At 43.9% G+C, this 16,227-nt stretch overlaps 1 protein-coding gene across 15 annotated transcripts in view; it reads right to left on the reverse strand.

Annotated features, from left to right (window-relative positions):
* Positions 1 to 16,227, reverse strand: part of NPHP4 (nephrocystin 4) — a 100,411-nt gene that overhangs the window by 38,674 nt on the left and 45,510 nt on the right. For all 15 annotated transcript variants that reach the window (XM_037881238.2, XM_043531811.1, XM_043531809.1 and 12 more), the window contains 2 exons: positions 11,719 to 11,901; positions 8,911 to 9,049 (listed from right to left, as the gene is read on the reverse strand). In XM_037881238.2, coding sequence (XP_037737166.1) covers positions 8,911 to 9,049; positions 11,719 to 11,901 — 322 coding nt within the window. The remainder of the gene's footprint in view (positions 1 to 8,910; positions 9,050 to 11,718; positions 11,902 to 16,227) is intronic.

A 16,227-nucleotide genomic window follows, 5' to 3' on the forward strand; every position in this document is an offset into this window, starting at 1 on the left:
ATTTTTGCATAAATCACCCTAAGAGAAGACAGCAAGATCGGCTCCATCGTTAGAATCAAACCGGGACCGGACCGGGCCGGCGGACTGAGGATGCTGCTGAGAGCTGCACAGGCAGCTCAGTACCGACGAGCCGAGAGGCGCAGCGAAGTCCTGGCTGTGCTGGAACCGGTTCCCACTGAACCTAGCACGTGCTCTAGCCCGGGACACAGGATGAGCCGTGGGGGGTGGGACGTGCTTCCTGATGAGGTTCACATCAAAGGAGCAGAATGGCGTGTCGCAGTCGCCAGCGAACAAACGCAGCGAACAAACAAACAAAAGGGTTTCTGTCAGAGTTAACAAAAAAAAAAAAAAATAGCCAACGTGAATTTGAGGCTTTTTTTTTTTTTTTTTGACAACCCTGAGGAATGAAGTCTCAGATCCCCAGAACAGGGACAGCAATGGTGCAAGCTTCCCTGCCGTCACCCAGAACCTGTGCGTCCTGCAGAGACCAGGTCTCCAGGCTCCATCTTTTTGGCTCTACAAACCCTTGTTCTGTCTGCTCACATGGCCAACAAGCAGGGCAGCTATTGCTAATTTGGTGGAGGTCTGAACTAGGGATTGGACAAGAGCGCCAGGAAGCAGACAGAGACATTAACTCATTTCAGAGAGGCCACCCTGAGCTTTCACTAAAGGCTTATGGTCTTGAAGATGTCATGTCCCACGTGGAAAGTTAGTTTTAGTGGTCCCAAGAATTCACAGGGTAGCATTACTGTCTTGCTACGCAATAAGAAAGCAGAATGTTGCAGACATAGGAAGCCTATCCAATCAAAGACACCCGGGAGTGGCAGGCAGGGTTTGAATCTTGCAGCTCTTTCTACTATGCACGTGTGCTGGTCAATCACTGATGTGCCAACAATACATGGCACAATTCTGGGGCAAAATTCTGAAGTCTCTCACACCTTCCGATGATCTCCCTTACTTTTTCCTTTCAGCAGGGGTGTCTGAGTTTCTGCAGGCATAGTTAGGGACAGGAAGCTGGGGTTGCAATGTTACACTAGGACCAGCGATGGGAATACTAATAAACTGGGTGGTGATGGAAACCTGCTGAGCTGCAATCCTTCTCCTCTGTACATCGAGGAGACGGGTGTGGTATGGACGGGATAGCTGTGCTGCCCCAGAGACTCAGGTCTTTTGGGGTAAGGCTGCCTCCATTTCAATCAATGCTAATAGGAATTTAATGTTAACTGTGCAAACTGGAGGAGTTTACTGAAGGATGGAAAAGCCAATGTGCATAATGTATTTAATGAGAGCCACTAACATGAAATATGCACAGTGAGTTTGCTGAATTTACGGGACGCAGAAATATACCTGCCTATATTTAAACGAATCTTTTATTAACCTGAAAAGTAGTGAGCGAAGAAGGATGAAGGGCCAATGTGATGAGGCTGTTGCTTAGCAACCTGCTGCTGTTCATGCAGAGAAATGTGTTGGGGTTGTTTTTGGATTGCACAATGAGGGTATAGAAATGGAGCCCAAGCAGGGAGCGGAGACACAGGCCAAAGATGGTCACTTTGTTGAAAGAACCAGTATGGGAAGGATCTATTCTCTCCTGGGTACCCAAAAGTATCACCTGAATGAAATTCTGGAGGAATGTGCTCTGCAGCATATTGTGGTTGGGAGGCTGTGGTCCAAAACTGAACCTGTCTGGAAGGAAAGGGGGTTCAGCACTGTGGCATTAAAAGGGTAGTGGACACACAGCTTCCACATGACCCCGCATGACAGCTTCCTCGTGACCCCACAGCACACAGGGTTTCTAAGATGGCAGAAGCTCCTTTGTGTGAAAGCTCTGATCAGTCCAGACGATTGGTTTTTAACTATAGTGACTCCACATATGTTTAGGAATTTTTCAAACAGGTCTCAGAAGTTGCTATGGGAGCAACAGCCTCCTCATGTTGGCCCTTTATCCTTCTTCACTCCCCATACCAGAAACATCTTTCTTTATATTAGAAACTATAAGCCCAAATGTATCTGGCCACTGGCAGGAGGGAATGGGAATCTGTGCAATAGCAGCAGGCAGAACAGAAACTGCTGCAGCCATTTTCAAGGCAGGTTCTTCCCTGTGGCTGCAGAATCTAGAGACTAAAGGTGAGCCCCAGCAAAGAGACATCCTGGGTCAGATTCGAATAGCAGATGTGCAGCCACGAGTGATAAACAGCAGAGATCAGAATCTGGTTGCAAACATACATGTGAAACAGAGGAATAGTCTGCCCCTTATGTAAATGCACCTACCCAGCAACTACATCTCATCAAACAACCTGCATGTTGCTCCATATTAGATTTTGAAACAGCTTGTTGGTCAGAAAGTTCTCCAGGGGCACTCTGGTTATGTGACTGGCACTAAATAACTTTTCCTGACTGAATGAGGCTGTGCAGACATCGCTTTAGAGCTGGTGAAGGTGAGCACTTCGAAGCCCCAAATCAAAGCAGGCAGGAGAGAGAGCGCTCGAACCAGTCACACGCAAGGCAAGAGTGTAGGAATGGGGGAATGCACTGCTAGAAAGGCAACAGAATAACCGTCTCAGCTCTGTTCGGATACAAGTACCAATCAGCGTTTACAGGGATGGGTACGGCATAAGAACCTGGATAGATGGAATGAGATCAGCTTTTAGTTAAGGCCTTTTTGCAACAATCTCCTATTCGGTTCTCTGAGGCATGCACATGACACCAGCGAAAGGAACTGGGTAGTAGTGATGGTAACGGTTTTAGAGGCAGCCAGACGTGTGTCTTGAAATAACTTACCGGTAATTGTGACCCATAACCACCATGCAATAGAACCAGCTTCCTGTGTTGAACTGTAGGAGGCAGCACTCTCCCTGAACAGATATAATCAAGATCTCGCTGCTGTCCATAAATAGACATATTCAGCAAGCAATTAAGTAGAGATCAGGAGACCAAATAAAAAGGTTCTCAGCAAATTATATTGAAAAGCACAGTGGGCTGAGGGTTCTGAACACACAGCTAAGCCAGGGAGAGGGGAAGGGCTGACGAGCCTTGTGATGCTGCCTGAAGCACAGAAGTCTCTAAGCCAGAGACCCCCTTCCGTCAAATGACGCACTTCATCCTAACAAGCAGTGAGCTGGAGGAGAAAGGCAGGAGGAGTGTAAGGATGCAAACAGTCCTTGCAAAGATTCAGACTGGATCCGGTGTCTCTTCATGATATATCCCTGAGGCAGCAATCTGGGTTACAAGTCTGTCTTCATCTCCAAGACACAGCCCCACAAGTTATGCAGACTGACATATACTTCAAGCCGTCCCTTTTCTGTTAGATAAAGGATGCTTCTTCATTTGCCATCCCAGGCTGTCGTGTTGGGATGCTATGTGCTGTTCGATTTCACACTCCACCCCAGTAGTGGCTGCATTTCAGTGACAGGCAAAAGATTTCTTGCATAAATCTTAATTCTGGCAATTACTGGGGGGATGCTCGGAGGTGAAAGGAAGAATATAAAATGTAAGGGCCAAATTTGGCAGCTCGTAATCAAGCAAAACTCCCAATGGGAGTTTAAGGTCTGCAGAATTAGGCTGTAAGGTTTTTTTTTATTATTACTGCTACTTTTAGGGCTAGAGCTTTTGCTGAATGAGCGGAAACTAGAGCCTCGACTGACATTATCAAAAACTAGCTGTGAAAGACACAAAGCAATCACTATGTTGACAGTGTTCTTTAGAGTAAATGTCATTGTCAAAGGAAGCATAACCTGTCAATGCTTTCCAAAGGTCTGCACTAGTCTCCTTTAAAAGTCAAGCGATCTCTCAAGGTGCGTAGGTAGAAAGGACAGGGACTCGGGAGTATATTCTGGTGGATTGACTGAAACTGTGGAATTCTGACAAGCATCAGAAGAAGGGACTCTGGATAAATGCACATTACGCTCATTCTATTGGCTGCGGCTTCCAGCACCAAGACTCTCCAAGGAAGTTACTGGAGACTGCCTGACACTTGTTCCTGGTGTACGTGGAACAAGATCTATCATTCTACCCAGGCACTAGGTTTGCTCAGAGCTCAAATGGGGGGTAAAACCAAGAACAGTGGACAGGTGCATTTTTAGGGCTGTGGAACTATAAACCAGTGTCCGATAAATGCCAGTAGCATTTGTATTCAAGTAATTTGAAAGAAACAGGCAGGAGGATTCATGTTCTTCTTGAGACACCAGAAGTTAGAATTGTTTCTATTAAAGACTCTTGGCAGGTTTTCAAACCTAAGCTTACTTGCCAGGCGTTGTGCCTACAAGTTTTTCATATCCATGTTCAGCGTGTCAGACAGACAGATACACCCAGCTGAGACAAATCATACCTGGTCTTTCCCAGTCCCATGGAGAAGTCAATGGAATCTACAATAGATTGGGAATGTTATTTATCTTGGCTAAAAGTCTGCCAGCAGGATTTCTGAATACTTGTCTTAAAATGATGGAAAAGAAGGGGCAGGTGAGCCGCTGTGAAGAGGTCAGTGAAGAGACCTGAGCACTGCACTCACAGACTGCTTGCTGTCCTGGTGTGTGGTAAACTAACTCAGGTTCTCCTGTGAGGAGGTTCTTTCCTAACTAGGAAAGAATTCTCACTAACCCTTCCTGGTTCCCCAGCTAATTGTGAGGGTCTGTCGGGGTGGGCCTTTGTCTGTCAGCCACACAGGGTAAAGTCTTGTGAAATAACCCGCACCAAACTATGGTCACCCCAAAAGGAGGCAGTATGACCAATGCATGAGATCTCCTGTGTAAGCCCCAGGCAGATGCATGTAGAAACTGTGAATACCTCATCTTTCCTTAATGGAACATCCCTTTACTTAGACAGCCCTTGCCTCAGAGATCTTACAGTCTTTTTGTTCTGTGTTTGTACAGCGCCTAGCACAGTGGGGTTCATGACAGGGGCTCCTAGGCACTCCCACAACACAAATAAATAACACCAATAATGCCAACTAGATGGGATTTAATCAATTAGCAGTCATCATAACATTAGTCTAGGTAAGAGGAAATTTGGCTTATGCCAACTTTACTCAGTCAGTAAAATATTACCTACAGCGGCACCGGTGAAGACTTTACAAGCTCACCGTGCTACATCCGCAGTGCTCTCATGGAGAGAGAGACAGAGAGGCAGATGTCCCAGGATCTGCACTTTGGTTTCTCACTTGGTTACACACTGTGTTATTATTGTGGCACTGAGGTCATCCAAATATACTGGGCATTTTGTTTTGTTTTTTTACAGACTATTAGCTACAGCATGTTCTTGCTCAAAACTGTAGCCCAGTGTCGTTTCACATTCTGCACGATCGCTCAGGCTCCTCGCTCCCTACAGATATGGTACTGGCAATGCACGTTCAGATGAGTTTACTTCTCCTTTTTCCACATTGTAATCCACTTAATTATATTGATTAATGCCAACTCAACTGCCTTTATGAAAAGACACTTCAAGCAAAGTCCTGCAATTATGTCCAGGAGATCCTAACTCAATATACCCAAGGAAACGCCACTATTAAAAAGCTTCAACTGGCCCTTTCAAGATTTCTGTTTTAAAACCTATTAAACAAATAAACAAACCAACCCAACTGTGACAAGCCAGAAAGTTCTAATGCAGAATATGAGTCAGTGCATATTTACAGGGCAAAACCCACGGTCCGACTGCCCTCTAGTGGATTTCATGATGCATAACGTAGCCCACATTTAGCCTGCTTTAATACTTCAAAACATGGAGCATTATTCATATCTATAAGTCAAAGTTGTCACTAAAGCTGACAGCTACAATATCATTAGGGTTACCAAAGGACCCATAGCAGTTTGCAAAATATTCAAACAGAAAAGGTTTCGGTCATAACTTAAAAGCTGTTTTGTGTTTAAAGTCTCTTACTGAGGCTTGGGAGAGAATGCAGAGAAAGATTGTAACTGGAAGCTCTGGAGGGAGCATAACAAAATAAGTTCAAATTAAATGCATTCAGCAGAGTCAGGCTCGATAGGAAGTGTCTAGGTATTTCTATGATAAGGTACAAACAGATGAATCTGCTAGACTACGTTCTCATGATACTTCAGCCTCCGTTTCAAGCAGCAGACGCCTGTATTGTGATGTGTGAGGCAGCAGTGATTTGACACCCCCGCTTCCGCACCCAGTGGGACAGTGGAAATGCTGCAGGTGTGGCTGTGCTGTTCCCAAGGAGAGATCGACCGCGAGCGTTCGTTCTACGGGAGACAGTGTTTCAAAGCATACGTGCTACAAACACGCGTGGAGCCCCAATCAACGTTCCATGGGAGGCCGCTCTGAACCCCTGCTCACATCAACAGGTTCCAAAGCATGAAAATGTCATTCTGTTTTGAACAGAGCCTCCAGAAGACAGCGAAGAAAAACAACTCTCCAGGAGGTCTCCACTCCATAGGGCTAGGAGAGATTCTCAAACACAGGCATGTTCTTACTTTACTCGGCAGCTGTGTAATAAACTGCACAGTCTACTCCTCTGCATCCACCTGGAGACTTGAAATGGGCTCCCTGGTATGTACTACACATGCCTCTGTTTCCAGGGGAGGCTGGCCACCATCTCTGACAAGAACTGGCCACCTACCGGCACTAACTAGTTAAAGCGGACACTTTATGCAGCAAAACGTTTACTAATAGATGACATTTTCTGGCAGTTCCTCAAATACAGATAGTCCTATAGACTTCAGTAACAACACCACATTAATAAGGAAATAAACTCTCACACTGATGTTTAAACAGGCAGTTAAGTTGAGAGCAATCTGGTTAGCGCACCCATAGATAAATCGAGAAAGATTAAAAACAGCAGAGGGGGGAGTGACTTTCAATGAGTTGCTCCTTTTTTTTACAGTACCTCCCACGGTGAAACTATCAATTACATCATTCCATATAAAGAGATGCTGGATAAATGGGCATACTCATTTTGCCTGATTTTGAACCCAGTCCAGTTCAACTCAAACTCTAGCATATTGGGTTTGTTTCCTGCTGAGGAAACGAAGAGCAGTGGGAGAAAAAAAGTATCTTGGAGGGGCCAGGGTTCAAAAACACTCAGCCTGGACCTAACTCCAAGTGAAGTCAAATGCAATTTTACCACCGTCTTCAATGGGAGCAACTGGGCTGAATGATTTTGAAAATATCACCCTACAGTATATTTTAGCTGCACACATGAACACACAATATACATAGGCTACCACTTCTGTCAGATTAACTTTTGTTCGCAATGTACAGCAAAGCCTTCCCTTTATCTAGGAAAAGGTTGGATTTCTTTCCTTCTTTTTTAAATTGAATCATGCTTGAGGGAAAACTACTGTGTTTAAATGACAGGAAAAGAGGGTTCACAGACCTGACCTAGTTTTGCAAACATGATGAAAAATATAGTCAGCAAGGTTTCCCAAAGTTTTGAATTCTACAAGTTTCCTCCTACCCTACTAAACAACATGTTTTTTTTCTCAGCTAGACCCTAGAACAGAATACACTGGCATCACAGGTACATGCTGATTAAATAAGTAGTGTTTTCACATTTTATAAAGGACAATTAAATGAGGTTATTTATTCAGACTATATCAATTACTCAAACCATCTGGAGGGTCTAGGGTTTAAAGAAATAAATCACAGTGTTATACAGGAATGGTACATTTCAGGTGGTTGTTGGAATGCCACTCCATGAGGCTATAGGGGTTCGCATCGCCAAAGCCCAGGCCAGCCTGAAGATACTGGGGATGAAAACTTTATTGCAGAGACTTTCTGCCTTGCAAATTCCTTCTCCCAGGTTCAACAGGAAACGGTCCCTTAGTAGCCCACATTCACAAAAACCTCATGCTATTGACAGGCTGGTTATTCCCCTGGGACGGACAGGTTGCAGTGCATGAGCCCAGGCACAGATGCTTAGTGTGAAGTCTTAGTACTTTGCACAATAAAAGCACCTCTCATTGAAGGCTCTCCAATCACATTACAAACGTCAATGAATTAGCCACATAATTCCCCTGGAAGGAAGGATGGAATCATTATCCCCGATTTTAAGATGGAGAATTGAGGTACAGAGAGGAAGTGATGTACCCAAAGGTAGTGTCACATCTGGGACTAGAACTTGGGAATGGTCAACACACGCTCAGGTCCTTTGCACAGTGGTGGTCAGGCCTTGAGCTTGTTGATCTGGTACAGAGACTTTGCCCAAACTTCTCATCACCAGGCAGGATCTAGGCAGGAAAGATTTGGTCCTTTGTTTCTGTACCTCATCCCTTTTGACACAACATAGGAATGTGCCATACCAGATGATCCCAATGGTTCACCTGGTCCAGTACCCTGCCTTGACAATAGCCAGATCAGACACTCCAGAGGAAGGTGTCAGAGATCCTGTGGTGACACATCCTGGAATAACCTGCCCATTGGAGTTATTGTTCCCTAATCCCCATCAGGCAGTGGTTGTTTTATACCTTGAAGCATGTGGGGCTATACCCTGTCTACATAGTTTTATCCTACTGTGGATGTTCATATTGTCCATTAAAATGTCCAGTCCTTTTTAAAATCCTCCTAAGCTTTTGGCCTCAAAGATATCTTGTAGCAGTGAGTTCCGCAGGCCAGTCATGTGTTAAGTAAAAAATGTTTCCTTTTCTCTCCGCCCCAGGGCCTTGCACAGCTCTTGTTCCAGGCAATGGGTAGCAGTGAACCAACTCCTACACTGTACCGGGGTCTCACAGACAATATGTTGCCAAGTTCTATGCTGTCACAGTTGAATTTTGCAAGCTTAAAAGCAGCATAGGGAGTGAGAATCCCACTAACCAATTCAAATTAAAATAAACTTCAGTCACGACCGTAGCTGGTGCATTCTATGCCTTCTGTATTGTGTGTTCAGTGTTTGGGTTTTTTTGAGCAGAGATTGAAGCCAGGCAATGTGCTTTACAAGTCACCAATCTGGAAAATACTCACTCAGAAATGGTGTGGACGGCTTCGCTGAGCATCGCGGCTCTTCTCTGGTGTTACTTAAGGAATTTGTAGAAGTCCCAAGATGTTCCTCCGAATCAGTGGAAAACTGGAACTGGACTGTGCCAGACTCAACCTGCTTCACCTGAAATTTAAACAGATTTAGAAAAAACTGTGCTCTGTGCATATCCTCCATACCCGCTCTCTGGAATCAAAAGAGCTCTACTGCCAGGCAGCCAATAAAGTTAGAATAAGAAATTGTAAGGCAAGGCATATGGCAGCAGGACTATCAACAGATAATTTTTTTTAAATGGGGTTCCCAGAAAGCTTTGGTTCAGTCTGAAAGTTATTTTCCTTGAGGCACGAAGGTTGTGGAATGACACTAAACTCCAAAATTATCATCAAATTTTCCTCCAAAGCTCAGGTAGGAAGGATTAATTACCAGAACTGTAACTCTGATCCTACAGACTGGAAGAAAGAGCTTTATGTTACAGTTTGTTAGTTCAGTTTCTGGTCATGTTACAGCATCACAATGTGGCTTGTGTGCTTTTTCGCACACATTGGTCTGTTCAAAAACAGACTCCAACAAGAGACTACTGAACTGGAATTAATCTGCAAACTGGATACAATTAACTTAGGCTTGCATAAAGACTGGGAGTGGATGGGTCATTACACAAAGTAAAACTATTTCCCCTTGTTTATTTCCCCTCCTACTGTCCTTGTAAACTGCTGGAAATGGCCCACCTTGATTATCACTACAAAAGGTCCCCTTCCCTCCCCCCGCTCTCCTGCTGGTAATAGCTCACCTTTCCTGATCACTCTTGTTACAGTCTGTATGGTAACACCCATTGTTTCATGTTCTCTGTGTATATAAAATCTACCCACTATATTTTCCACTGAATGTATCCGATGAAGTGAGCTGCAGCTCACAAAAGCTTATGCTCTAATAAATGTGTTAGTCTCTAAGGTGCCACAAGTACTCCTTTTCTTTTTATTGGTCTATTTGTAAACCTGTCCACCAGATCAAGAATGAACTTTGGCTTTCCACCAGACCAGCACTAGGAAAGAACTCTAGCAAATAGGTTTGGATAAAAACAGAAGGATGCAACATCTTGGCAAGTGTTTTGGGGGAACAAATTCATTAATCTACAACAGGATTCCCCAAATGGTCCTTGACGTCAGTGCAGCCACCAAAAACGAGCAGCAGTTTCCCCATTACTGCATTAGATGGAAAACCCTTTGGACCCCAAGAAGGCACACTGCACATTTCCGTGTGATTCTGCTAACTAGACTGTTCTACTGCTGTGTTCTTGTATTAAAAGCAGATCAAAATCTTCTCTATCTAAAACTCCCTTTTAGAGAAACCCTTTCTAAATGTAAAATAGCATTCAAATATCCTTTTCAGCAACTAGCATGAGACTCTTCTAGCTCAGGAGACAAAAGAAGGGGAGATTTTAGCTACTTTGCTCTCTTTCGTGAATCTTTCCACCAGCCAATAATGATATACACTCAACCCCCAGCTGTAATAGATTCATTCTTATCAGGAACCAGGCACCCGATCCCATCCCAGGCATTTCCTTCCAAGGCCCACCCTGTGTTGGCTAATTTCAATTCTTTTCTATTATTTCTCCATTTCTGTTTTGCCTGAATGGTTCTGCCTGTGTTGCACAGCACACAACATTCATTCTTTATTCGTTTTATTTTGTAAAACTGGAGCAGCCTCTACTATGGATTTACATGCTGTAATTGAGAGCAGAATCTGGTTCCTAATCTCTCAAACTGCCAACGCTCAAATGCAGGAGAAAGACTTAAAATGAGAGACATGAGGGGGGATAAAAAAACTGACCCAAAGGACTAACTAATTTCTTTAGCACCTTCTGCCTTCTCAATGAGGTTCATATCTCAAGAGTGGCCACCAGATTATCGTTAAAATTAGAAAATCATCTGTAACAGTATATTTGTCAAAAGCTTGCACCCTTTCCCAATTCTTATGAAATGCACGGTGAACAGATTTTCATTGAGGTTTTCCAGTTAGAGCCAGAAAAAGTCTTGGGAAAAGACTGTATGTGCAACGGAATGGACTAGCAAAACCACTCAACCATGTTTGCAAACTCTCCTTGCCCCCACACTTTGTGTGAAGTTTAACAAAGTTTAAGCAACATACACATATCTTCACTCTCTACGCAATCTATAGTTAAGATACAAAATAGACTCCAGTGTCATGACTTTTCCCCATTAGTGTGTGAATGTGAAGGACCCAGTTTAGTGTTATAATGGAATTCTGTACAGAAAGCATCTTTCTCAGAGACGGGTGCTTGTTCTGCATCACTAATCACAGACCCTTACTAAGCCACCCAAACATTGGTGGTTTCCCTTTGGCCTCTCTAATGTTAAAGGACAGCTCCTAGGGAAGTGAAGGATCATACAGAGTGAACTGTAAGCTCTTCAGAGCAAGGACTACCACCTGCTATTTTTATGTACATCACCTAGCACAAAAATCCAGACACTGCCAAAATAAATAATTTTATAACGTATATGACAGTGCACTTGGCATGAATGTCATATAAATAATGAACACCAAACAGCTGACATAATAAGTGAGCAATGTGCATTTTCTGATGCGTTATCCTTCCTCCTTTTTGCATGTGCGTTCACTCAGTGGCTGGTTTGCATTGGGTTTGGGCTACTTAGCAAGATTCTTGTACGAAGCTTTTAAACCAACAAGAATGCTCTGTGCCGTGTGTGTACTGAAAACCTGTAGGGTGGTTTTGATGCACCTTCGCTAAAGGAGAGCTCAGAAGAGCTTCTTTTTACCTCTTCAGAGCTCATGCTGGTGGGGGGCATCTTGTAAACTAACACATGGCTGGGGTTATGCTGGGCGCTTCCTTGCAGTGGTAAGATCACGTCCGTGGAACTCGAGTCCAGCAAAGGATTCCAAACAGTCCATCGGATGGAATGCATATAGGCTGCTTTCGTCAAAGAGGAAATGGACAATGCCTAGGATTAAAAATATATATGAGAGTAAATAAACAGATATGAAGAGCATTTGGTGTTGTGCCATAACTCTATCTCTGTGCCACTCTAGACTGCTGTCATCCAACCCAAAATCAAACAGGAATTGGCCATTAGCCATTTTCTGCCTACTGAATGGTAACAATCGTCTGTCTTTAGCCATCTTTCGTCGGAACCTCATCATCTCCAGGCAGAGTGACAGGCACGTTGTCTGCAGCCTTTTTCTTTTCTGTTTGTTTGGCTTTCAACCCTAATCAATATTCAGAATGAACAGTGCATCACATCATAAGCGATGACCTAAAATGAACACAGATGCATATACATTTCTGCACAACCCATGAATATTAGAAAAGAAATTAGCCTCCCATCTCACTACCATTGCAAATATTCGCAACTACTCCACATGGTTAGGCCTATACCGGTTACTAATGTACACACACAATTATTGTTACTGAAGAGACTGCTATTGCATACCTGAAAAATCCTAAATCTCTGCATGTGAAGGCTGGATGCTCCTAGGATACAGGAGGGAAGCTATATTTACTGAGAGGCGAGATACCATATTCTCTCGTCTACCAACACAGAAGGGTAATTTTTCCAGCTGAACAACAATAAATAGGAGGGACACAATAAACGACTGTGAACGGCAGCACTCCAGTATTAGTGCAATATAGAGAAAATTAATACCATCCACTGCCCCAGGGCTCTTCCCTTCAGTTACGTATTTCCCCTTGTGACTTCAATATTGTAGCCATAATTTCCATTGTCTCAACAAAATTTTGAGGTGTACTATTTTGAAGCATGCTATCTGTCTTTCCAGCCCCACATTTTGCTCATAACGTAAAAAATTCTCTTCAAATCCCTGAATTTGCAGGTTCTTAAAGAAGTACCAATATTATCTTTCTTCGTGAAAAGGAGCTGCTGAGGCCTCGTGGAGAACTTGGAATAGCTTGCTACCTGCTAGTCAGAGACAACTGTGCTTAGATTTAGCACAAGTTTTTTGTCGTCTCGTCTTCATACTTTGTCACTGGGAACATCTGCATGAACAGGATCAGCTGTCTGAGGTCACATATAATCTCAGCGGCGTGGCTGGAGACAGTCCTGGCTCCTAGTTCCCTGCTTTAACCATTGGACCGCATTTGTCCCTAGAACGTTTTATTTCCCAAGTACAAATCCAGTTTATCCACAACGTAAGTGTGTGCTACCGATACAACATTTCCCGGCAATCAGGCTGTGTGATAACCGCACTTCATACCTTTGTGACGTAATCCGAAAACAGAGGAGGAAAGGCTGTTTGGTTAACAGCATGTAACATTTTCCATACCTCGCTCTCAAAAATGACAGCCCCATTTCTCCTGCACGACGACTATCTGGCCAAATTTCAGTCCAGAGCCAACATAGACTTTGCTTAGAAGGGTTTACAATGGGAACGCTAGCACTGACCCTGCTGAGGGATTACCATCATCGCCATAATCACTGGGACTGTGTTTCCCACGACGACACATTGCCTGTACAGAGATGGAGATTTGTTTTCTGCTGCAAGAACCAGTGAGACCATTAAAAATCATTTTAATTCCCACATTGAAATGGCAGTATAAACAGTATACTTCTGAGCCATGTCCTCCAAGGTGGGAAATGTATTCTAAAAAGAAGCTAACGGGTTCCACTCAGACAATCACTTGAAAAGCTTCCCCTTAAAATCAGACATTATAGAAGGGTATGTAAAAAAACAAGCTTACAGGTCTGTCAGTGACTGAAATCCCTCTTGTAGCTCCCTGCAAAGTGCTGATCGTGGTACAGAGGACACTGCGATTAGCATGGCAATCAGCTTTGGGATCAACCGCTCTGCATAAAGGGAGTGCAGAGGTTAATTGGGTTCACTTTGAAGCCATTGATGGCCTGGCTTGACGGTTCCCATCAGTGCAGTTTACGGCACACCAGCATGTCAGATGGATGCTAATCCCGTCTCAGGCTCAGTAACCCTTTAGCAATGTCAAAGTCACAGACAGAGGCTCTGCGAGCGGCAGAGGATTCAGGATTGCCCAGGTAGCACCTGTGTGCTACATGAGTTGACACTCCAGGCTGAATTATGTGTGTCGAGTTCATAGGCAAGGACAGTGGCGTGGACAGCATCCCGGTGCACCACGCAGGAGAGAAGGAGGGGGGAGATGGGAAGCAGCCTCTTTGGTACAGAATTTGCTGCAGTGGTAGCTGAAAGGAGGGGACATTGCCATGGGCATGCCAAAGGGATTCAGAATCGTTTAAAAGCACCTGCATTGGCCCAGCTTTCCCACCCTTCTTCTTTTCTTTTTTGATTTGAAGCACAGACAGGAATGCCCACTTCCCATCAGCCTCGTTCTGAATGTAATACATCCATTGGAGGCATGCAGCTTAAACATCTCCCTTTCATCTCCCCAGTGCTGCCAGATAACTCTTTAGGGAAGGGGTTTCCTCATTCTGTGCCTTGTTCAGAGCCCAGGACAATGTCAGCACTTACATAATGACAACAAGGACAGAGAGACTTCAAAGAAGTTTGCAAAGACTCCATTTTTCAACTGGGTTTATTCTGCTAGCAACAAAATCTATGAACTGGGCAGGAAGTTGCAATGAATTACCCTTCTCAAACAGTCACAGGAGAGTGGAGACTGTGGCTGAAGACCTGTTATTTACCAGCATCCTCAAAGACCACAAGCTTCAGGCACGATACAGAGCAGCATTTTAGGTGTATTCATAAATCTCTGTTGGTTGCACAAGGCAACAGGGATATTGGAACTAGGAGCATTTCACCTCAAAGTCAGCCCACATCAGCAGTGAGCAGTCAGCCAACACTGGGTGGGTAAGGAGACAAAGCTGTCTCAGCAGCCAGAAGATATCATAACCACACTATTCAGGGCCCTCAGGACTAGATCTGAGACCAGCTTCCTTGAGCCACCCAGTCTAGCCAAAATATTTAAAGGCTAAATTAAAAAATCTCCATTTGAGACGTGGGAAGAGAAATGCAGAAATTCTGAGCTCTCTGAGAGTATCAGTTTGGAATTTATATAGGTGCTGAGTTACTGGGTGAATGTCTCTGGATGGACAGAAACAGATGAGACTGTGGCCCACGTCCTATTGTACAAGGGACCATATCACTAAAAGCACTACCATAATTGTTAGCAGTCTCAGCTGAGGGCATGGACTGACTGAGCCATGGAGGCTAAACTGATCTCCTAAAGGTGCTCCTTCCAGGGCAGCTTTAAAGCACATTGGTAAGGAGACAATGTAGGACAAGCATGCAGCTCCTGCTGCTCGTGCTGTAGCTGTTCCATGGCTAAGCATGGGACTTCAGCCGACAGAGCTCTCAGTCTGGTACCTTCTTCCAGAATTAAATACACTTTGATTCTTTATTTTTTTAAACTACACCTAGAACTGGACTTTCACTCAAATAAATTTAAGTTTCTTATCAGTGTACAAAAATAAAATAAAAATCTGCATTCAAATACCCAGACCTCTGCAGGTCCTCGGGTTTTAATTTTTTAAATTCATTGAATCCAATATCTAATTTTCCAATTGTATGGTTCTCTTCAGCTTGTCTTCTCCCAATCAATACAAATCTCATCTGCCAGTAGGGCATGTGTCACTTATATAAATATCCATTTCCCCCCCCAGTTTTCCTTTGGACAGCTCTAATGAGAGATGACATTTACTGCATTATCAATGACCCTCTCACAATCATCTTAGCGGGACAATTAGGGACTCATAACAAATCAATTGCTATTGATTAAGCTGCACGTTCTTACTACAAACTAATGGCTGGAATAGTAAAGGATCCCTGTAGGTGACAGCCTGCACAACATGTGCTAGAAATCCCCCAGCCCTAGAGAGAGAGACAGGCAGGCCACGTACATGGAACAGGGCAAGAGGAGCAATTTATCAGTCCACCAGGATGAGACTCCCCTGCTGTCTGCCTCAGGCACTGCATGCAAAACAGACCATTTAAAAATCCCTTGTCTCCCTGAATTCGATCATCTTTATCCAAGTCATTAGGGTCTCAATTTACTAAAATAAGGCAAAAATGGCTCTTCCAGACAGTGCTGGCTAACAGGGCGGAATCATTTTAATGCAAACCTAGGTGTTCTCACTCTAACAATGAGTTAGCAATGCAAAGCATTGGATGGTTCTGGCCATTTTAGCAATACTTTGTGGCTACCTTCTATTAAAGCATTAGACGCAGTTGTTACAGGAGGTTGCACTTGTAACAGAGGCTCTTGCATTAATGAGCTTTTCCATATGGAAAAAACACAAAAGCTACATTCTTCACCAAAGAAGTGA

This window comes from Chelonia mydas, chromosome 18 (genome assembly GCF_015237465.2).
Source record: "Chelonia mydas isolate rCheMyd1 chromosome 18, rCheMyd1.pri.v2, whole genome shotgun sequence".
Lineage (NCBI taxonomy): Eukaryota > Metazoa > Chordata > Testudines > Cheloniidae > Chelonia > Chelonia mydas.